This window comes from Canis lupus, chromosome 4 (genome assembly GCF_011100685.1).
Source record: "Canis lupus familiaris isolate Mischka breed German Shepherd chromosome 4, alternate assembly UU_Cfam_GSD_1.0, whole genome shotgun sequence".
NCBI lineage: Eukaryota > Metazoa > Chordata > Mammalia > Carnivora > Canidae > Canis > Canis lupus.
The window spans coordinates 24,517,323-24,540,795 of record NC_049225.1 but is presented as its reverse complement, the minus strand read 5'-3'; the positions used below and the strand labels follow the sequence as shown (position 1 = coordinate 24,540,795).

The following is a 23,473-nucleotide window of genomic DNA, read 5'->3' as shown; positions in this document are numbered from 1 at the left end:
CCATGTTTCTGAGTAGAATTAATATGCACTTTGGGTCTTCATTGTTTGTAAATCACTTATATTATCAGTACAGTAGTAAACCAAAATGTAAACCAAATCTTGACAAAAATATCCAGTGAAGCTTGTTTCCCCATTAGCAAATTAGGGTTAATAGTAAAAATAATTATTCATTTTAATTAATTATATTATTAGTTTTTACTTTAAAATATTTTTTCATAATTTGGATTTTAAAACTGGCCCGATTAAAGTTTAAATGACTGTAAAAATAAAAATTATAATAATTTTTATATTTTCTTTTTTTTTTAAGATTTTATTTATTCATGAAAGACACAGAGAGAGAGGCGCAGAGACACAGGCAGAGGGAGAAGCAGGCTCTATGCAGGGAGCCTGACGTGGGACTTGATCCGGGGACTCCAGGATCAGGCCCTGGGCTGAGGCGGCACTAAACCACTGAGTCACCAGGGCTGCCCATGTTTATATTTTCTTAGCATTTTATATGCTTTTGGGTTACTGTTGACAAACCTTAAAATACAAGTTGTCATGGTCCTATGCACTTTGGTTTTGTTCCTTACATAGGGGTAGAAAAAGTTGTTTTAGTGGTAGGGATAGGTTTGTACCAGCACCCACAGGTTGGCTCTGAGAGCAGCTAACCAACTGGTCCACACCAAAGCCCAAAATCCAAGAGTTCTCTTTCCATACTTGAAGATGTTATTTTACAAAAGTAATGATAACACCTAACATTTATTGCACTGTTCCATATTCCAGGAACTATTTTATATGCTTTAATGTAACTCATTTACTCCTTATACAACCCTATGCAATATTAGATTTGAGAGCAGGGATTGGCTAACTGTGGCCCATGCATGGGCCAGATATGATCCATTACCTGTTTATCTTACTGCAGTAAAATGAGCATAACATAAAAATTGCCACTTTAACCATTTTAAAGTGTGCAATTCAGTGGCACTGAGTACATACATAATGTGCAGCCATCACCACTCTAGTTCCTTAACTTTTTCATCACCCCCAAAGGAAATCTCATGTCCATTACCACTGTTACTTTTTATAAATAAAGTTTTAACAGCACTTTATTTTTATCACTGTATAATAGTCTCCTATGAATGTATCACATTGGACTGTTGAGGAACATTTGGGTAGTTTCAAGTTTCTATTTTCCAGCATGTGGTACTATTACGGACTTTCTTTTTTAAAAGATTTTATTTATTTATTCCGAGAGAGAGAGAGAGAGCAAGTGAGAGCGAGCGTACAAGCAGGCAGAAGAGCAGAGAGGGAAGGAGAAGAGGGCTCAATCCAAGGACTCCAGAATTATGACCTGAGCCAAAGGCAGTTGCTTAACAGAGTAAGCCACCCAGGCTCCCCTATTATGGACATTCTTATGCATGTTTTAGTGAACATATATACTGAACACATAAGAGTGTACACAGGCACATCCACCCATTGGTATATTGTTTATGGCTGCTTTCAAGGGCAGAGTTGAGTAATTGCAACAGACAGGATAGGATGGCTGGCAATGACTGAAATATTTACAACCTGTCTCTTTATACACAAAGTTTGGTGACTACTGTTTTAGGGGGTCAACTCACTAAATCAGTCCACCAAACCATATAGAGATCCTCCAGCTCCATTTCAAGATCAATTTCTTTTTTTTTTTTAGACTTTAAGTTTAAAATCAAATAATACAATGAAATAACCTGAATTTATGGATGCACAGAAAAAATAAACTAAAAGGATATTAATTCACAGCCTAACCCCAGTAAATTGTGAAAGTTGAAATGAAAGTTCTCTCTGATATCTCAGTGGTGGATAGTGAAAATTGAGAATTCCTTTATTTAGCACCAGTGTTTATTATTACTGCAGTTCAGATATAACTGTGGACTTTATCATTTATCTGATATCTCCAAAAACTTAAGCTGATATGATATAAACCAGTTTTTAAAGGTTTTTAGTTTTCTAATTCCAGCTTTATTTATTTAAATATTTATTTATTTATTTATTTGTTTGTTTGTTTATTTATTTGTTTGAAAGAGAGAGAGAGAGAGCAAGCACAGCGGGGCAGGGTAGAGGGAGAGAGAGAATCCCAAGCAGACTCTCTACCGAGCAGGAGCTCTATGTGGGACTCAATCCCACATCCGTGAGATCATGACCTGAGTAAAAACCAAGAGTTGGACACTTAACCGACTGAGCCACCCAGGTGCACCTCCAATTCCAGCTTTAAAAGAGAACTTGAAAAAATAAAAATAAAAATAAAAATAAAAATAAAAATAAAAAAATAAAAATAAATAGAACTTGACATGCATACAACAGAGTGGCTTAAAAAAAAAAAACCCACATAGACAGTATCAAGTGTAGCAAATATGGAACTCTCATACAATACTGGAGAGTGTAAATGGTTGTAGCCACTTTGGAAATTTTTTTGACAGTCCCCACTGAAGTTGGAATAGAATATTTTATGACCCAGCAGTGCTACTCTTATGTGTCTAGTACATATGTTCATCAAAAGATATGTACAGGAACATTCCTGACACCATATGCTGGCAAACATAAACTGCAAATTACTCAATATGATATAGTCATACAACAGAATATGATATAACAAGGAAACTATTGTTTCAAGCAAAACAATTGAATCTAACAATGTGAGTTTAAAAGACATGCAAAATGATATATACTATAGGAGTCCATTCTTATAAAGTATAAGTTAGGATAGGGTTACTCTTAGGAGTTTAGGAAGTGATAGAGAAAGCATGAGAGGGGCTTGTTTAATGTTGGTAATGTTCTATTCTTGGTCTGGGTGCTGGTCATACATGTAGATTCATTTTTAAATTGAAAACTATTTAACATTAGCACAATGATTTGACGATTATGTAAATTTCAAAATGCCATGATAAGTGTAGTTAACATCTCTGACCGTACAAAGTTATTACAGTATTATTGACTATATTCCCTGTGCTATACTTTTCATCTGAAGGATATACTTCTTTTATAACTGGAAGTTTGTATCTCTTATTCTCCTTCACCTATTTCATCTTTCCCTACCACCACCACTCTCCCCTCTGGCAACAACTATTTTGTTCTGTATGAGTTCTTTATATATTTTGGGTATTAATCTCTTATTGAATATTATTTGCTATTATCTTCTCCCATTCAGTAAGCTGCCTTTTTAAAAAAATTTCCTTCACTGTGCAAAAGCTTCTTAGTTTGATATAGCCCAGTTGTTTATTTTTGCTTTTTTTTTTCCTTCCTTGGGAGACATATCCAAAAATATTGCTGAGGCTGATGTCCCTGAGTTTACTGTATATATTTTCTTATAGGAGTTTTATGGTTTCAAGTCTTATATGTAAGTCTTTAATCCATTCTGAGTTTATTTTTGTGTATGCAGTGAACTATCTGGTTTTAGTCTTTCACATATAGCTGGTTCTGTTTTTCCAACACCATTTATTGAAGAGAGTGCCTTTTCCACATTGTATATTCTTGTCTCCTTTGTCATAGATTGACCATATAAACATGGGTTTATTTCTGGGTTCTTAATTCTGTTTCATTGATCTATGTGTTTTTGTGACAGTACTATGCTGTTTTGATTCCTGTAGCTTCGTAGTGTAGTTTGAATCCCGAGATTGTTATACCTCCAACTTTTGTTCTTATTTCTCAAAATTGCTTGGGATAGTCCGGGATTTCTGTGGTTCCATACAAATTTTAGAATTTTTCATTCTAGTTCTGTGAATAATGCTGTTAATTTTTTTATAGGGATTGCCCTGAATCTGAAGATTACTTTGCATAATATGGATGCTTTAACAAAATTAATTCTTCAATCCATGAGCATGGATATATATCTTCCCATTTATGTGTGTCAACTTCAGTTTCTTTCATTAATGTCATACTTTTCAGAATACAAGTCTTTCAGCTCCTTCCCTAAATTTAGTCCTATGTATTTTTAATGAGATTTTCTTAATTTCTCATTCTGCTATTTTGTTACTAGTATTTAGAAATTTAACAGATTTCTGTATATTGATTTTGTATCTTGCAACTTTACTGAATTCATTTATTCTAACAGGTTTTTGCTGGGGTCTTTAGGTTTTTGTTTTTGTTTTTTTTAAAGCGGTATGTCATCTGCAAATAGTGACAGTTTTCCTTGTTCCTTTCCAGTTGGGATGCCTTTTTTTTCCTTGTCTGATTGTTGTGGCCAGGTCTTCCAGTACTATGTTAAATAAAAACAGGAAGAGTGGACATCCTTGTCTTGTTTTTGATCTTAGAAGGAAAGCTTTCATATTTTCACCATTGAGTATGATGTTAGCTGTGAGTTTGACATATACGGTCTTTATTTTGTTGAGGTATGTTTCTTCTCTACCCATGTTATTGAGTTTTTATCATGACTGGATGTTGGATTTTGTCAAATGCTTTTTCTGCATCAAGATCATCATGTGATTTTTATTCTTCATTTTGTCAGTGTGTTATATCACATTGATTTGTGGACGTTGAAGAATTCTTGCATCACTGGAATAAATCCCACTTGATCTTGGTGAATGATTCTTTTAACGTATTTTCTTAAAGATTTATTTCAGAGAGAGAGTGTGTGTCCACAAGCTGGGAGAGGAGCAGAGAGAGAGAGGGAGAGAATCTCAGGCAGATTCCCTGCTGAGTGTGGAGCCCAACACAGGGCTTGATATCACCATTCCCCAATCATGACCTGAGCTGAAATCAAGAGTTGGATGCTTAAGCCGCCCGGGTGCCCCTATTTTAATGTATTTTTATGTTCAGTTGCTAATATTTTGTTGAAGATTTTGCACCTATGTTCATCAGGGGTATTGGTCTGTAATCTTATTGTTTTGTAGTGTCTTTGCCTTCTTTTGGCATCAGGATAATGCTGATCTCATAGAGTGAACTTGGAAGCATTCTTTCCTATTCTATTTTTTGGGATAGGGTTTTTATTTTATTTATTTTATTTTATTTTATTTTATTTTATTTTTATTTTATATTTTATATTTTATATTTTATATTTTATATTTTAATTTAATTTAATTTAATTTATTTTAGAGAGAGAGTGCAACAGGAGAGGGGGAGTGGAAGAGGGAGAGAGAAAATCCCAAACAGGTTCTGCACAGCTCTGTCCAGTGAAGAGCTTGATGTGGGGTTTGATTCTATAACCCTGAACTCATGACCTGAGCTGAAATCAAGAGTCAGATGCCCAACTGATTGAGCCACTGAGGCATGCTGAGAGGGATAGGTTTTAACTAGAATTCACCTGTGAAGCATAATGTCCCAGGCTTTTCTTGGGAGTTTTGTTGTTTTCAAGATCTGCTCTTTATTTTTAAAAAAATTTTAAAGATTTATTTTAGAGGGAGAGCGTGAGTGGGGAGGAACAGAGGTACGGGGAGAGAGAGAGAGAACCCTCAAGCAGTCTCTCTGCTGAGCATAGAGCCCAATGAGGGGCTCGATCTCACAATCTTGAAGTCATGACTTGAACTGAAATCAAGAGTTGGATGCTTAACTGACTGAACCATCCAGACACCCCATCTTGGGAACTTTCTGATTACCAATTCAAAATTTTGTTACTGGTAATTGATTTGTTCAGATTTTCTATTTCTTCCTGATTCAGTCTTAGAGACTTGTATTGTTTCCAGAAATTTACCCATTTCTTGTAGATTTCCAGTTTTTGATAGCAGTCTCTTGTAAGCCTTGTATTTCTCTGATATAGTTTCTAAGTTCTCTTTCATTTCTGATTTTATTTGAGTCGTCTTTTTTTCTTGATGAGTCTGAATAATGGTCTATCAATTTTTTTTCAATTTTATTTTTTCAAAGAAACAGCTGTTTTAGTGACCTTTTCTATTTTTGTTTGTTTCTATTTCATTTATTTCCACCCTGATCTTTATTATTTCCTTCCTTCTGCTAATTCTGGGTTTTGTTCTATGTGTGGTTCCTTTATATGTAAGTTTAAAATGAGACTTTTCTTGGTTTTTGGGGTAGCCATGTATTGCTAATGTAGCCATGTAACCTTCCCTCTTAGAATTGCCTTTTCTGTGTCTCAGAGACTTTGAACTGTCCTATTTCCATTTTCATATGTCTCCAGGTATTTTTTGATTTCCTCTTCGATTTTTTCATTGACCCATTGGCTATTTGGTAATATGTTGTTTATACCATGTGTTTATATTCTTTTATTTTTTATATTGTAATTGATTTCTTATTTCATGCTAATGGGATCGGAAAAGATACTTGATATGATTTAAAGATTTATTTGAGAGAGAGAGAGGGAGGCAGTGAGCGTGAGGTGGAGGAGGGGCCAAGGGAGACACCAGCAGACTTTCATAGAGTGGGGAGCCCAATGCTGGGCTTGATCCCAGGACTCTGAGATCATGACCTGAGCCAAAATCAAGAGTCAGACGCTTAACCGACTGAGCCACCCAAGTGCACCTGATGTAATTTAAATATTAAATTTATGGAGACTTGTTTTGTGTCGTAACATGTAATCTACCCTGGAGAATGTTCCATGTGTACTTGTTCTATGTGTATTCTGCCATTTTTTGAATCGAAGGTTCTGTACATATCTGTTAACTTCATCTTGTGTAATGTATCATTCAAAGCCAGTTTCCTTATTGATCTGCTGTCTAAATGATCTATCCGTAATATGTATGGGGTCGTAAAGTCCCCTGCTACAATTGTATTACTGTCAATTTGTCCCTTTATGTTTGTTAATATTTGCTTTGTATATTTTGCTGCTATTCTGGATGCATAGATATTTACAATTGTTATATTCTCTTGTTGGATTTATCCCATTATTATGATTATTATGAAATGCTTTTCTTTGTTGCTTATTACAGTCTTTATTTTAAAGTCTATTTTGTCTAAGTATACTAGTCCAGCTTTCTTTCGGTTTCCATTTGAATGAAATATCTTTTTCCAACCCTTCACTTTATTCTCTGTGTCTCCTTACATCTAAAGTGAGTTTCTTTTAGGAAGCATAGAGATAGGTCTTGTTTTTTTTATTCTCTCACCCTGTTTCTTTTGAGTGGAGCATGTAATCCATCACATTTAAAGTAATTGATAGGTATATACTTACTGTCATTTTTGTTAATTATTTTCTGGTTATTTTTGCATTATTCCCTGTTCCTTTCTTCTTTTATTGCTCTCTTCCATTGTGGTTTGATTACTTCCGTTATTGTTATTCTTAGATTCCTTGCTCTTTTTTGTGTGTGGGTCGGTCAAAATTTTTCAGTGTGGTTATTATGAGATTCATATGTAACACCTTATCAGTATATATAGTAGTCTATATTAAGTTGATGTTTGCTTAGGTTTGAACACATTCTAGAATCACTTGATTTTTACTCTATGTTTTATGTATATAATATCATATTTTTATAACTTTTTAGTTTGTGTATTCTGGCTGATTTTTGTAGATATAATACGTTACTACTTTTGTGTTTTAACCTTCATAGTAGCTTTATAAGTGATTGATTACTGCCATTACTGTATGTTTGCATTTGACAGGAAATTTTTTTCCTTTCAAAATTTTCTTCTAGTTATGACCTTTTTGTTTCCACTTTAAAGTTCCTTTAACATTCTTTGTAGGGCCAGTTTAGTCATGATAACTCCTTTAATTTTTGTTTGGGAAATTCTTTTTTTTTAAATTTTTATTTATTTATGATAGAGAGAGAGGCAGGCAGAGACATAGGCAGAGGGAGAAGCAGGCTCCATGCACCGGGAGCCCGACGTGGGATTCGATCCCGGGTCTCCAGGATCGCGCCCTGGGCCAAAGGCAGGCGCTAAACTGCTGCACCACCCAGGGATCCCTCTTTGAGAAATTATCTTTCAATGCTGAATGATAACTTTGCTGGTTTAAGTTTTTGAATATATTATGTAAGACTTTGAATATATTATGCCACATTCTTCTGGCTTGCAAAATTTCTGCTGAAAAATCAGCTGATAATCTTATGAGGTTTACCTTGTATGTAATGGTTTCCTTTTCTCTTGTTGCTTTAATTTTTGTCATTTTAGTTATTATATGTCTTGTTGTGGGCTTCCTTGGGTTCATCTGTTTGAAGCTCTCTGTGATTCCTGGGCCTGGATGTCTGTTTCCTTCTCAAGGTTAGGGAAGTTTTCAGTTATTATTTCTTCAAATAAATTTTCTATTCCTTTCTCTCTCTCCTCTTCTTGGACTCCTACAGTGTGAATGTTATTACACTTAGTGTTATCACAGATGTGCCTTAATCTATACACTTAAATTTTTTTTCTTTTTTGCTGTTTCAGTTTTGTTGCTTTCCATTACCCTGTCTTCCAAATCACTGAACCATTCTTCCACATTCTCTAATCTGCTATTAATTCCCTCTAGTATATTTTCTGGGGGGATGGGGGAGGGGAGGGAGGGCAGAGGGAGAGAGAGAGAATCTTAAGCAGACACCATGCCCAGCATGGAGCCCAATGTGGGGCTCAGTCTCACAACCCTGAGATCGTGACCTGAGCTGAAATCAAGAGTTTAACTGACTAAGCCACCCAAGCAATCCCACCCCCAGTGTATTTTTCACTTCAGTAACTGTACTCTTTAGTCTGACTTGTTCTCTTTTTAATATTTTTTATTCCTTTCTATCTCCTACTCTTCTCTCAAGTCCAGTGAGTATCTTTGAACTCTGTCAGGTAGATTGCTTATCTCCATTTCATTTAGCTCTTTCTCTGTTGTTTTGTCTTGTTACTTCATTTAGAACCCATTCCTTGGTCTCCTGATCTTTTTCATAATCTGTGTTTTTTTCTATGTGTTAGGTAGGCCTGGTTTTAAAAGTAGTTGCCTTATGTAGGAGGCATCCTGTGGTGCTCTGTAGTACAATCTGCCTTGGTCATCAGAACCAGGTGCTGCAGGGCTGCCTGCACCCTCCTGTTTTGCTTGAGCCAAGGTTACTGTGGAAACACTGGTGGGCAGTGTTTGCCTCTTGAGCAGCTCACTGAGAGGCCTGGCTGCACCTGCTGTAGACTCAATGATGAGCAGGACTATCCTCAGTCCCACAGTCTGCAGTGACCAACTGTGACTGCTGCAGATACAGTGTTGGGCAGAGCTTGCTCCTGGAGTAGCTAGCTGAGAGACCCACCAGCATCTACTGTCAGCATGCTACTGTTCACATACTGGTGTGGGGTTTAGCTTCCCTACTCTCTGGGGTGGGCATCATTTTGTAGGCAAGTTCCTGGCCAGGGCTGACTACCAGGATGATAGGGTAGGAGCTGCTTTTGGAGATGACTGACAGGTAGGACAGGCTGGATGGGATGAGACTGCAGGGGAATTATGGGGATATAGCAAGTAGTACCAACAAGATAGATGGAGGTGTCAGAACTACCTCCCACAAGTATCTGGCTATCTATGCTAGGTAAGTGAAAGGATAATGGTGCCTTCAAGTACTTCTGTTCCCAGAGGAAATTGCCACACATCTCTGCTTTTCTGGCATATGTCCTAAAATAAGTCAAGAAATCTTCCTGTAGAGATAGGAAGATGATGGTAGAATAGGAAGACCCCAGGCTCACCTTATCCCTTGAATACAACTGAATAACTATCAAATCATCATAAATATCCCAGAAATCCACCTGAAGACTGACAAAACAAACTCAACAACTAAAGTGAGAGAAGTCACATCAAAGAATGTAGGAAGTGTGGAGATGTGATTTAAGAGAGAAACGGATTGTAGTTGCTGCAGATGGGAGGGAGCTATGGATGTGGAGAAAGGTGAGAGAGAGAGAGAGAGAGAGAGAGAGGAGCACATAGGGGAATGCACAAGAACATTTCTCCATAGCCACTGGCTTGGAAAATGAGAGAGGATGAATTTCATGAGTTCTTGCAATTGGTGGGGCTTAAAGGTTGGAGTTTTAAAGGTCAACAGACTTGGTTGGGATAGAGCTTAGAGGGCACTGTGCTGCTCTTGGAGAAAAGGCAGGCAAAGAACCTGGGGGCATACAGTGTGGAAACCGCAATCTGAAGAAAATATGGGGTACACAGTGGGGAGATTATTTGCTCTTTGTGGAGTATGTCCCTCAGAGGCAGTACTCTCTGAGACATCTCTCTGAGAACAAAGGAAATGGCCAGTGCCATGTCCCTCCCCCCTAACCCCCCACACCAGCATAAGCACAGAGTCACGTGCAGGAAGCAGCACAGTACAGACAGTGGCTACCTAACTTGCTTACACTAAGCCTTGAACCCCTGTGCTCCAATGGTACTGCCCTTCTCAGTCAAACTAACTTCATCCTGGTGTAGCAGGCCCCTCCCCCTGAAGACCAGCGTGACCCCTCCCCACACCACATCTCCCAACCAGAGTTTTGTAGGGCCTCGGTTCCAGTGGAAGCAGTGACAGGTCTCATTTCACAAGCAGACCAGGGCACACCTAGTTAAAAACACCACTTTCAGGCCAGGAACAAAACACTGTCCCAGCAGGAAAGAAAAGCCCCTGCAGATGACTGGCTGGAAGGGCAGAGAAGACAGAACACAGTAACACAGCATATGCAGCACATACTAGAGCCACCCCCTGAAGCACCAGGCCTTGGGCACTACATGACATCTTTGTAAGGCCATTACTTTCAGAAACAGGAGATATAATTGGCTGTTCTGATACACACAAGCAGGCAGAGACTTACACAAAATGAGAAGACAGGAATTTATCCCAAATAAAGTAACAAGATAAGGCCATGGCCAGAGATCTAAGCAAAACAGATATAAGTAACATGCCTGATGCAAAATTTTTAAAAAGATTTTGTTTATTAGAGTGAGAGAGCAGAAGCAGGGGGAGCAGCAGAAGGATAGGGAGAAGCAGACCCCCTGCCAAGCAGGGAGCCTGACATGGGGCTCAATCCCAGAATCCTGGGATCATGATTAGAGCCAAAGTCCTGCGTAGCCAACTGAGCCACTCAAGCACTCCCTGATGGAGAATTTAAAGCACAATCATAAGGATACTCACTGGACTTGAGAAAAGAATGGAATATGCCAGTGAGACTATTACCATAGAGATAAAAGAGTTAAAAAATCATACAGAGATGGGTGCAATAACCAAGATCAGAAATACACTTGATGCAATGAACAGTAGGCTGAATGAAGCAGAGGAACAAATTAAGGACCTAGAACAAAATAATGGAAAACAAACTAAACAAAAGAGAGAAAGAATTATGCATAATGAGAATAATGATTGTATTATAGGAGTCCCAGAAGAAGAAGAAGAGAAAAGGGAGCATAAAATTCATTTGAAGAAATGATAGCTGAAAATTTCCCTAATCTGTGAAAAGAAACAGGCATCCAGATCCAGGAGGCACAGAGAACTCCCATCATACTTATGAGAAGCACGCCCATACTGAATCATGATGAAACAGAAAATCTGAACATATACTAGTAAAGGAGACTGAATGAGTAATTAAAAAACTTACCAAAAACAAAAATTCAGGGCCAGATTGGCTTCACTGTTGAATTCTAACATTCAAAAAACAATTAATACCAATCCATACTCTTCAAAAAAACAGAAGAGGAAAGAAGAAAGGACTCTTTTAAACTTTTTTTTTAATGATGCCACCATTACCCTGGTACTAAAACCAAGGATGCCACAGAAAAGTACAGGCCAATATCCCTGATGAACATGGATGCAAAAATCCTCAACAAAATATTAGCACACCAAATTCAACAATAAATTAAAAGGATAATACATCAAAAAATAAAAATTAGGGATGCCTGGGTGGCTCAGCAGTTAAGCATCTGCCTTCAGTGTGATCCTGGAGTCCTGGGATTGAGTCCCACATTGGGCTCCCTGCATGGAGCCTGCTTCTCACTCTGCCTATGCCTCTGCCTCTCTCTGTGTGTGTCTCATGAATAAATAAATAAAATAAAATAAAAATTAAAAATTAAAAAATTAAAAATTAAAGGATAATACGATCATGATTAAGTAGTATTAAACCAGGAATGCAAGGATGGTTCAACACTCACCAGTCAGTATGATACACTACATTAACAAAATGAAGAATAAATATAATCTCCTTAGATGCAGAAAAAGCATTTGACAAAATTCAACACTTTCAACAAAAGTAGATATAGAGAAAATGCACCTCAACATAATAAAGTACATATATGACAAGCCCACCGAATACATCATGCTCAATAGTGAAAAACTGAAAGCTTCCTCTCAGATCAGAAACAAGACAAGTATGTTCACTCTCACCCTTGTATTCAATATGGTATTGGAAGTCCTAGCCAGAGCAGTTACGCAAGAAAAAGAAATAAAAGGCATCCAAATTGGGAAAGAAATAAAACTCTCACTATTTGCAGATGACATATATGTAAATTCTAAAGATTTATCAAAAACTATTAGAACTAATAAATGAATTCAGTAAAGTTATAGGATACAAAATAAATACACAAGAATCTGTTGCATTTTTATATACTAATTAATGGACTATCAGAGAAATTAAGGGGATAAAAGAAGGGAAAAAAATCCCACTTAAAATTCATCAAAAAAGAATAAAACACCTAGGAATACATATATCCAAGGAGGTAAAAGACCTGTATAATTGAGAACTACAAGACATTAATGAAAAAACTGAAGAGGACACAAATAAATGGAAAGATATTCTGTGCTCCTAGATTAGAAGAATTAATACTGTTAAAATATCCATACTACCCCAAAAATAGATTCAATGTGATTCCTATCAAATTTCCAATGGCTTTTTTCACAGAACTAGGACAGATAGGGTGCCCAGGTGGCTTAGTCAGTTAAGCGTCTGCCCTCAGCTCAGGAGTCCCGCACTGGGCTCCTTGCTCAGCTGGGGGCCTGCTTCTCCTTCTCCCTCTGCCTGCTGTGCGCTCTGTGTGTGTGTGTGTGTGTGTGTCAAATAAATCTTAAAAAAAAAAAAAAAGAAATAGGACAATCCTAAAATTTGCATTAAAACAATAGAAGATCCAAAATAGCCAAAGCAGTCTTGAGAAAGAACAAAGCTGGAGACATCGGGCTTCCATATTTTAAACATAGCTACAGCATATAGCATATATATAGCTATAGCAATTAAGATAGTGTGGTACTGGCAGAGGTACTGGCAGAAAAACTGAACAGAACAGAATAGAGAACTTAGAAATAAATCCATGCATGTATGTTCAGTGGAGGAAAGGACAGTCTGTCTCTTCAATAAATAGTTTTTGGAAAATTGGACCAGTATCTTACACAATACACAAATGCCAATTTAAAATAGATTAAACACGTGAACATAAGACTTGAAACCACAATAGGTCTTGGCTGTGATATTTTTAATCTGCTGCTAAAAGCAAAACCAAGGAAAGCACAATAAAACATCAACTGAAAAAAGCTTCTACATAGCAAAAGGAAAAAATCAACAAAATGAAAAAGCAACCTATTGAATGGGGAGAAAATATTTGCAAATCATCTATCTGATAAGGGGCTAATATCCAAAATACGTGAAGATATATACATAGCCAAAAAAATCCAATTTAAAAATGGGCAGAAGATCTGAATAGACATTTTCCCAAAGAAGAAACACAGATGGCCAACAAGTACATGAAAAGATGCTCTACATCATTAATCATTTGGAAAATGCAAATCTAAATCACAATGAGGTATCACTTCATACCAGTCAGAATGGCTATTATCAAAAAGTCCGGAGATAACAAGGGTTAGCAAGGAGGTGGGGAAAGGGAACCCTTGTGCCCTGTTTGTGGCAATGTAAATTGGTGTAGCCAGTATGGGGAAAAGTTAATAATAGAGGTACCTGGGTGGCTCAGTTGGTTAAGCATTTGCCTTCCGCTCAGGTCAGGGTCCTTGAATACAGCCCTGAATTGGGCTCCCTGCTCAATGGGGAGTCTGCTTCTCCCTCTGCCCCTCCCCTTTCCCCAGCTTATGCTTTCTCTCTCAAATAAATAAATAAATAAATAAATAAATAAATAAATAAATAAATAAATAAATAAATATCTGGGATTGAGTCCCACATTGGGCTCCCTGTGAGGAACCTGCTTCTCCCTCTGCCTATGTCTCTGCCTTCTTGCTGTGTCTCCCATGAATAAGTAACTAAAATCTTTTTAAAAAAATAAATTAAGAATAGAGCTACCACATGATCCAGTAATTGCACCTCTGGGTATTTATCGGAAGAAAATGAAAACACTAACTAGAAAAGATCTGTGTACCTCCATGTTCATTGCAGCATTTATTTACAACAGCCAAGATATAGGAACAACCTAAGTATCTATCAGTAGATGAATGGTTAAAAAAAATTGTGATATCACAAATATATATATATATATAAAGAATATTCCGCTAAATGTATATAGTGGCATATTCTTCAGTCATAAAAAACAATGAAACTGTTCCATTTGTGACCTTGAAGGCATAATGCTAAATGAAATAAATCAGAGAAAGAAAAATACCATATGATCTTTCTTTTTTTTAAGATTTTTAATTTATTTATTAGAGACAGAGAGAGAGAGAGAGAGGCAGAGACACAGGCAGAGGGAGAAGCAGGCTCCATGCAGAGAGCCCAACGCAGGACTCGATCCTGGGTCTCCAGGATCACGCCCTGGGCTGAAGGCGGTGCTAAACTGCTAAGCCACTGGGGCTGCCCCCATATGATCTTTCTTATAGATGAAATCCAAAAACAAATAAAATGAAGCTCATAGATAAAAGACTGGTGGCTGCTAGAGGCAGGGGTGGGGAGCTGGAGAAATGGGTGAACATTTTTTGTTTTTTTTTTTGTTTTGTTTTTAGAATAAATAATTTGAATTAAAAATTTTCTCATCTATAAGAAGAATTAACCATCAACAGACTCCCATTCATACAATTTGAAAATATTAAAAATGTTTTTAATGAGATAAAATTCATGTAACATAAAATTCACCATTTTTAACCATTTTACAGTTTACAATTGATAGGATTTTAGTATATTCACAATGTTGTGCAACCAGCACCACTAATTTCAGAAAATTCCTATCACTCCAAAGAGATACCACATACCTCTCAATTCCCTTCTTCCTCTATCCACTGGCAACAATTAAACTACCTTCTTTCTCTATGGATGTGCTTGTTCTAGACATTTCACTGAATGAAATAATAAAATATATGGCTCTTTGTGTCCAGCTTCTTTAACTTAACATAATATTTTCAAGTCTCTTCCATGTTGTAACATGCAGGATTACTTTATGAACGAATAGTATTACGTTGCATGGTACATTAGTTACTTAGTCTGCTACAATAAAATACCACAAACTGGATGGCTTAAATAACAGAAATTTGTTTTCTTCCAGTTCTGGAGGCTAGAAGTCCAAGATCAAGGAGCTCTCTGGATCATAGGCAGCTGTGTCCTTCCTTGTGTGACCTCTTTTCTGTGCATGCACAGAAAAGAAGCTGTGCCGTCTCTTCCTCTTCTTATAAGGATACCAACTCTATAGGATTAGAGCCCCACACTTGTGATTTCATTTAATCTTAATTACCTCCCTAAATATTCCATTTCCAAACATTCACATTGGAGTTTAGGGCTTCAACGTACAAATTCTGAAGAAGACACAATTCAGTCCATAACACTTGGATATACCAAATTCTGTTTCTTCAAAACAGAATTGTTTGCTGATGCACATTTGGGTTGATCCTACTTTTTTAAAAAAAGTATATATTTTTAAGTAATCAATGCATTCAATGTGGGGTTCATACAACACTGAGATCAGGGGCCACATGCTTCACTAACTGAGACAATCAGGTGCCTCTTATTCTACTTTTTGACAATTACAAATAATGCTGTTGTGAACATTCATGCATAGGCTTTTGTGTGAATATGGTTTCAGTTCTCTTGGTTATATACCTTTGAATAGAATTGCTGGGTCATAGGGTAATTTTATGTTTAACTTTTTGAGGAACTACCAAACTGTTTACACAATGGCTATACCACTTTACTTTCCCACCAGCAATGTATGAGGTTTTCAATTTCTCCACATCCTCACCAATACTTGTTATTGTCCTTTTTTTCCAATGTAGCCATCCTAGTGGGTATGAAATTGTATTTCATTGTGATTTTGGTTTCGGTTTATATTTCCCTAAGGAATATGATGTTGAACATCGTTTCATATGCTTATTGGCCATGTGTAACCTTTGGAGAAATATCTATTCAAGTTGTTTGCCTATTTTTAAATTGGGTTGTTTGTCCCTTTGTTGAATTTATATTTTATATGTTGTGGATCCTAGATTCTTATCAGGTGTATGATTTGCACTTATATTCTCCCATCCTATAGGTTGTCTTTTCATTTTTTTGATAATATCCTTTGATACATAGTTTTTTTTATTTGTATAAAATCCAGTTTATTGATTTTTCTGTTGTTGTTTATGGTCTTGGAATCATCTAAGAATCCACTGCCAAGCTCATTAAGATTTACTCCTATGTTTTCTTCCAAGAGTTTTATAGTTTTAGTTCTTAAATGTATGTTTGTGATCCATTTTGAGTTGATACTCTGTATGTGGTGTGAAATCAGGGTCCAAATTCATTCCTTTTTATGTGACTATCCAGTTGTTTTAGCACCATTTCTTGAAGAGACTATTCTTCTCCCATTGAATGGTCTTGGCACCCTTGTTGAAAATCAATTTGCCATAAATGTGTGGGTTTATTTCTGGACTCTTGATCCTATTCTGTTGATGTATATATTAATTCTTATGCCAGTACCACATTGTTTTAGTTAATGTAGCTTTTTTTTTAAAGTTAATGTAGCTTTGTATCAAGTTTTAAAATCAGGAAGTGTGAAGTCTCATATTTTGTTCCTTTTTAGTATTTTGGACATTCACTCAACTTGTAAATCTACTGGGGAGTATTGCCATCTTAACAATATTAAGTCTTCCTTCCAATCCATAAACACAGGATAACTTTCCAATTCTTTAGGTCTTCTCTATTTTCATACAATAATGTTTTGAAGTTTTCAGTACAAAAGTCTTATATTTCCTTGGTTAAGTTTAATCCTAAGTATTTTATTCTTTTTGATGCTATTGTAAATGAACTGTTTCCTTAATTTCATTTTCAATTATTCATTGATAGAGGCTGAAAGAATTTTGAGAAGTGTAATAGAGCTAGCATAAATTGCCTCGAACGGACTTAGTAGAAATCTGGATTTGGAGGATGCTGTAGGGGAGGGTTTAGAAGGAAATAAGGAACATTTTATTAGAAACTGTAAGAAAGGAGGTGCTTGTTATTTAGTAGAAGAAATCTTAGTGAAATGGTCTTCTGTGGTCATGTGGTAAGCAGGACTTTTAAGTGATGATTCTGGTTATGTAGCTAAGGAGATTTCCAATAAAAGTGTTGAAGGTGAGGTCTGATATTTTTCTTGCTACTTATAATAAAACACAAGATGAGGAAGAGAAAGTGAAAGAAAAATTATTAAATATAAAGAAACCAGGACTTGATGATTTTGAAAATTCTGTATCTCTAGATGGCAAGAAAATTTAATGAAAGAAGGCGGTCAGATCCTCAAAATTCTACTGGCAGGAGGCAGTCTGATAAAACTACTAAGCTACACACATGCGCTACATTTTATGAAAAAGGAAAGGTGACTCAGAGGGTAAAACCAAGAGCCCAGAGGTTGGAACAGAGAGCTGAGAGGATTATTTCTAGGATTGGAACTTCCAGTATTTCCCAACTGGACTTCAGAATTGCTATGAACCCCTTTTTTACCTTCCATTTCTGCAAACTACCCCCTCTTCCTAATCTGGAATGTCTGTGATCCTTTTCCTGGCCCACTATCATATGTTGGGTGTGTTGGGTAAGGTAACTTTTCTCCAGGAGTGGAATGGCTGGATTATATAGTTAGATGTTTATATACCACTGTATATAGTCTTTATTTTCACAGGTCTATAGATGGAAAGGAATTGTGCCCCAGAAACTTTACTTAATGTATTATATCCAGGAACTTTGTCTATATCATGTCCTGATTTAGATGATAATATTTTGGACTTCAGAGCCAGTGCAGTAATAGGATGGACAAACTCTACAGTGGCCCCTCTATGATTCTTACCTCTTGGTGTTCACACCTAAAAGCGATGAGATGTCACTCCCATTAATATGTTATGTTATATTAGCTGTTTTGCTAGCTGACTAGCTCTCAGTCTTTCTTGATGGCCTTGAAGAGGAAAGCTGCTGTGACTCCTACAGCTACAAGAAACTAGATGCTTCTAAGAACACACAAAAGGGGTAGTGGATCCTTTCCTAGTTGAGCCTCTGCATGAGAACCTAGCCATGGCCAACACCTTTTTTTTTTTTTTAATTTTTTTTTAAATTTTTATTTATTTATGATAGTCACAGAGAGAGAGAGAGGCGCAGAGACACAGGCAGAGGGAGAAGCAGGCTCCATGCACCGGGAGCCCCATGTGGGATTCGATCCCGGGTCTCCAGGATCACGCCCTGGGCCAAAGGCAGGTGCCAAACCGCTGCGCCACCCAGGGATCCCCATGGCCAACACCTTAACTGCAACTTTGTAAGATCCTAAGTAGGGGACTAGCTAAGCAATTCTTGGACTTCTGACCCACAAATCTGTGAGATAATAAATGTGTCTTGTTTGAAACTGCTAAGTTTGTGACCATTTTTTATGTATCACAGAAAATGAGAACAATTCTTAAAAGGCTAAATAGACATTTAACCATATAATCAGACCATTCCACTCCTAGACATTCACCTAATAGAAAAGGAAATGTATGTTCAAAAAACTCTGATGCAGTAACATACAGACCAGCTACATGTAATAATCCCAAACTGAAACAATCCAAATGTCCATGGACAGTAAAATGGATAAATTATGGAACAATGGAATACTTTTTAGGAATAAATTGCTGACAGACACAATTACATGGATGAATCTCAAAATGATCCTGCTGAAGGAAGGAAGCTGACAAGTAAATACCATGATTCAATTTATATGAAACTCTACAAAATAAAAACTAAACTATAGTGACAGAAAGTACATTTTTTTTTTGTCCCTTGGGGATGGTGGATCAGGCATGGGCAGAAGGGAAGGATTACAAAGGTCATGAACTTTTGAGGGTTCATTATGTTCATTATATTGACTATTTTGTAGTTTCATGTTTATATACATGGGCAAATTTACCAAATTGTATACTTTAAATATGAATGGTTTATTGTATATCAGTAATTCTTAAGTAAAGCAGTTTTTAAAATGTATTTGCCACTTGCACATGTTTTTTTCTCACAAATAATTATATTCAAAGAAAACACAATCTAATTATCATAGAATAGGCCTTGTTGCTCATCCACTCATTCTCAAATATTTTCTAAATATCTGTACGTGCCTGTGGGAAATACAAATATAAACTTTTTACACTAATGAAGCATTTAATCTGATAAACTAGTTAGGGTTTAGAAATCATAAACAACTATTTTTTTATATTGTTTTCACAAAGATCCTTACCAGAAGCAAATCCCTCCCAATGACTACGTGTCAGCTGCTCCATACAGCTCAGAACCTTGCTCCACACATCGTCAAACACATAAGCAAGGACATCCTCTTTCATGCAGTAAAATGGAGCAATGGGCGGGTACCCTAATTTCTGTTTCTCTGGAGCTGCTTGTAATTTCTTTCCTTGAAACCCCTCTTCCCTATAACAAAAGCAAATAATCCAATAAACATTTGTTAACTGGCAGGAAAGGAAAAGAGAAGAGCCCAATAGCACAAGAAGCTACTCTGAGGCTCTTCTGGAGATTCTATCTGTAAGCCAGAAACTCTCAGTTATCTGCATTTGTCAGGGAGAACCAATAGCTCCAGTATTTTGGGGTTAATACTCTAGCTAACAGATATGTTTACTATGATACATATAAATTAAGACAAAAAATTCTGGAACCCTTGAGGTATAAAGAAATATCTTAAGGTCTCTATAGTAAAAATTATCACTAGGGTAGCAGAGGTCTCAAGAATTAAATGGGGAGCTGTAAGCAGGAAAGAAGGATGGTAAGAGGTTTATGCAGAGCAACTAAAGACTTTCTCCTCTGCTTCTTTCCCAAGGAAGAGCTGGCCTAGCATTAAGTCGGGGAGAAGGCTGATTAGTATTAATTGTATTTAAATTTATATTTCTTTTCATAGGAGATAATATTTTCATATGATGAAAACATTCAAATTATAAGGAAGGAAATGTATGTATGTAGTGGAAAATAAGTTTATAACGCTGTCCCTCAGTTACCATTCCCAGAAACCAACACTATACTTGGGTCCAGAGAAATAGGTTACATTATATACTGTACTGCACTTTGGTTTTTTACTTAACAATGTATCTGGCCCTTGATCCCTATTAATACAGATGAATATGCCTCTTAAAAAATAGCTGCAGAGTATTCCATTTGATATGCCATGGTATATCTAGCTGGCCAGTTACTGATCAACCAACCTTTTGTTCTTATAGTCAGTACTGCATTCAATATCCTTGAATGTAGGAAGTAATAGGAAATAAATAACCAAGTGACATAAATCCAATTATAGGTAATATTGGTACTATGGAAAAGATAGATATTAATACACAAAACAGGAAAGGAGTAAAAAAGCTTTAAAGACATAATACTCACATATCAGTGTGGTCAAATGCTAGGTATTCTTCTATTATTCCTTCAGAGAAGATTACACAGTCTTCCTCTTCTCTTTCCATAGAATACAAGCTAGGGGATTTGGCCATGGAAGATGCTCTATGAGCATAAGAAGATGAAAAATGTAACTTCTTTCCTCTAATACCAAATCTGGGAGAGGAAAAAACAAATATTAATTTTGTACAACAAAATTGAACTCACAGTCCCCTCCCCGCCACAACAGGATCAGGAATCACATGCTCTACCAACTGAGCCAGCAGGCACCCCTCTAGAATTTTTTTGCTTTGAAAACAAAATAGGCCTTTTTGTTAATAAGAAAATTTCAGTTGGATGAAAGGAAAAATGTTCCCATTGCCTCTAAAACTGCAGCAAAAACCCCCAATAGTCTACATCATAAAAGTGTTTTTGCAAATATTATTTCTAATAAAGGAACCTTTTAAATCATCAGACTTCAAAGATTACCATGTCTGGAAAAAAACCTTTAACTTCTAAAATATTTGTAAGTAATAAAAAAAAAAATAACGGTGGTTTTGCCTTATCACGTATTGCTCTGTTAGTAACATTTAATTTGAAATATTTTCTTGTGAGAGGAAAAAAAATCATTGGTACTTTATTCTTCTCTCACATGCATAGAGGATAAAATGACTTTGCTAGGTTTTTAAAACAGAGTTTAATTTGGAGCCAGACCATCCACGTGTAAGCCTTAGGAGGTAGAAATCTGCAGCCTTCCTGGAAGTGATCACTGCAATGAGGTGGTTGAGAGGAACAGTGGCCCAGAGCTCTTTCCTGATCAGGATCTGAAAAGTACAATTAGCTACTCTCAATTCCATTTCAGACCAACCTTATATCCAGTGGATCTCTAGAAAGGACTGAACTAAAGGAAATTTACATGAAGGTGTGATTTCATGATGCCAAAAGGAAAACATAACTTAGTATCCTGGAAAGGAAATAAGCCTGTGGATGAACTTGCCAGTAGAACTGAAAATATTTGAAATATCTCCATGGCTTTGGAGAGCTTCAGAAAACTCTTTATGTCTAAAAAAAAAAAAATCTGATTTGTATTGAGCTTAACTGGCCCTTGCATTTAGGATAGCTGTAAAAAAGAAATAATAAAAAAAAACAAAGGCTATAATTTATGTGTGATACAAGGGAGACAGGCTTAAGACAAACAGCAGCCGTACCATACAACCTGACTGGCTTTTGTAAATTGTGGTAAAAAAAATATAATAAATTTTCCATCATAACAATTTTAAACTGTACATCACAGTAGTGTTAAGTATACTCACATTACTATTGTGTAGCAGATTTCAAGAACTTTTTTATCTTGAAAAACTGAAACCCTAATACACAGTAAATACTAATCCCCTCCTTCTGGCAACCACCTTCCTATTTTCTGTGATTTTGACTACTCTGTATAGGTAATGTGAGTAGAATCATACTGTATTTGTCCCTTTGTGACTGGCTTATTTCACTTAGCATAATGTCTTTGAGGTTCATCTATATTGTAGCATGTGACAGGATTTCCTTCTTTTCTACAGCTACATAATATTCTATTGCACATATATACTGTATTTGCTTTAGCCATTCATCTGTTGATAGGCATTTGGGTTGTTTCCAGATATCTTGCCTATTGTGAATAATGCTGCAAATGGTTGTACAAATATCTCTTTTTGATCTTGCTTTCATTTTTTTTTGATATATATAGCCAGCAGTGGGATTGCTGGATCATATGATAATTCTATTTTCAATTTTTTAATTTTTAATTTTTTTCCATTTTCAATTTTTTAAAGTAACTTCCATCTTGTTTTTCATGGTGGCCGCCCCATTTTACATTCCCACTAAAAGTACACAAGGGTTCCAATTTCTCTGCATATTTACCAATACTTGTTATCTTCTGTTGATAGTGGCCATCCCAATGGGTGTAAGGTGGTATCTCATTGTGGTTTTGATTTGCATTTTCTTATGATTAGTGATGTTGAGCATCTTTTCATATGCTTGTTAGCCATATATATATCTTCTTCAGAGATTTGTGTATTCTAATCCTTCGTTCATTTTTAAATTGGATTATTTTGTTGTTGTTGAGTTGCAGAAATTCCATATATATCCTGGATATTAACCCCTTGTCAGATATGTGATTTGAAAATACTCTCCCCCATTCCACAGGTTGCTTTTCATTGCATTGGCTCAGAATTTTTAAAAATATTTTATTTATTTATTTGTGAGAGACACAGAAAGAGAGAGGCAGAGACACAGGCAGTGGGAGAAGCAGGCTACATGCAGGGAGCCTGACGTGGGACTCCATCTCGGGTCTCCAGGATCACGCCCTGGGCCGAAGGTGGTGCTAAGCCACTGAGCCACCCAGGCTGCCCAAGGCTCAGAGATTTTTAAGTTTGATGTAGTGCCACTTATTTGTTTTTGCTCTTGTTGCCTATGCTTTTAGTGTCATATCCGATAAATCATTGCCAAATCCAATGTCCTGAAGCTTTTTCCCTATGTTTTATTCTAGGATTTGTATAGTCTTAGGTGTTATGTTTAGGTCTATAATCTGCTTTGAGTTAATTTCTATATATGATGCAAGGTAAGGTTCCAAATTCATTCTTTTGCATCTGGGCACCTAGTTTTCCCAGCACCATTTGTTGAAGAGTGTCCCTTCCCCATTGTGTAGTCTTGGCAGACTTGTTGAAAGTCATTTGGCCATTTACACAAATGTGCTATTCTATTAGTGGTTTTCAAGGATTACAATTCTGCATATAGTCACACACTTTAGCATTTTATTAGGTATTACAGCTAGTTAATTTTTGTTGAGGGATATATTTAAACTAAAGGTTGACAGCTCCTTATGCTAACTTGAAACAGCAAAGTGCATATTTTTTTTCAAGTGTAAATATCCTTAAATTCA

The 23,473-nt window shown here is 36.4% G+C and overlaps 1 protein-coding gene across 6 annotated transcripts in view; it reads right to left on the bottom strand.

The window, feature by feature from the left end:
- FAM149B1 (family with sequence similarity 149 member B1) overlaps positions 1-23,473 on the bottom strand; it is a 72,400-nt gene that overhangs the window by 13,658 nt on the left and 35,269 nt on the right. For all 6 annotated transcript variants that reach the window (XM_038534330.1, XM_038534328.1, XM_038534327.1 and 3 more), the window contains 2 exons: positions 20,557-20,724; positions 19,412-19,599 (listed from right to left, as the gene is read on the bottom strand). In XM_038534330.1, coding sequence (XP_038390258.1) covers positions 19,412-19,599; positions 20,557-20,724 — 356 coding nt within the window. The remainder of the gene's footprint in view (positions 1-19,411; positions 19,600-20,556; positions 20,725-23,473) is intronic.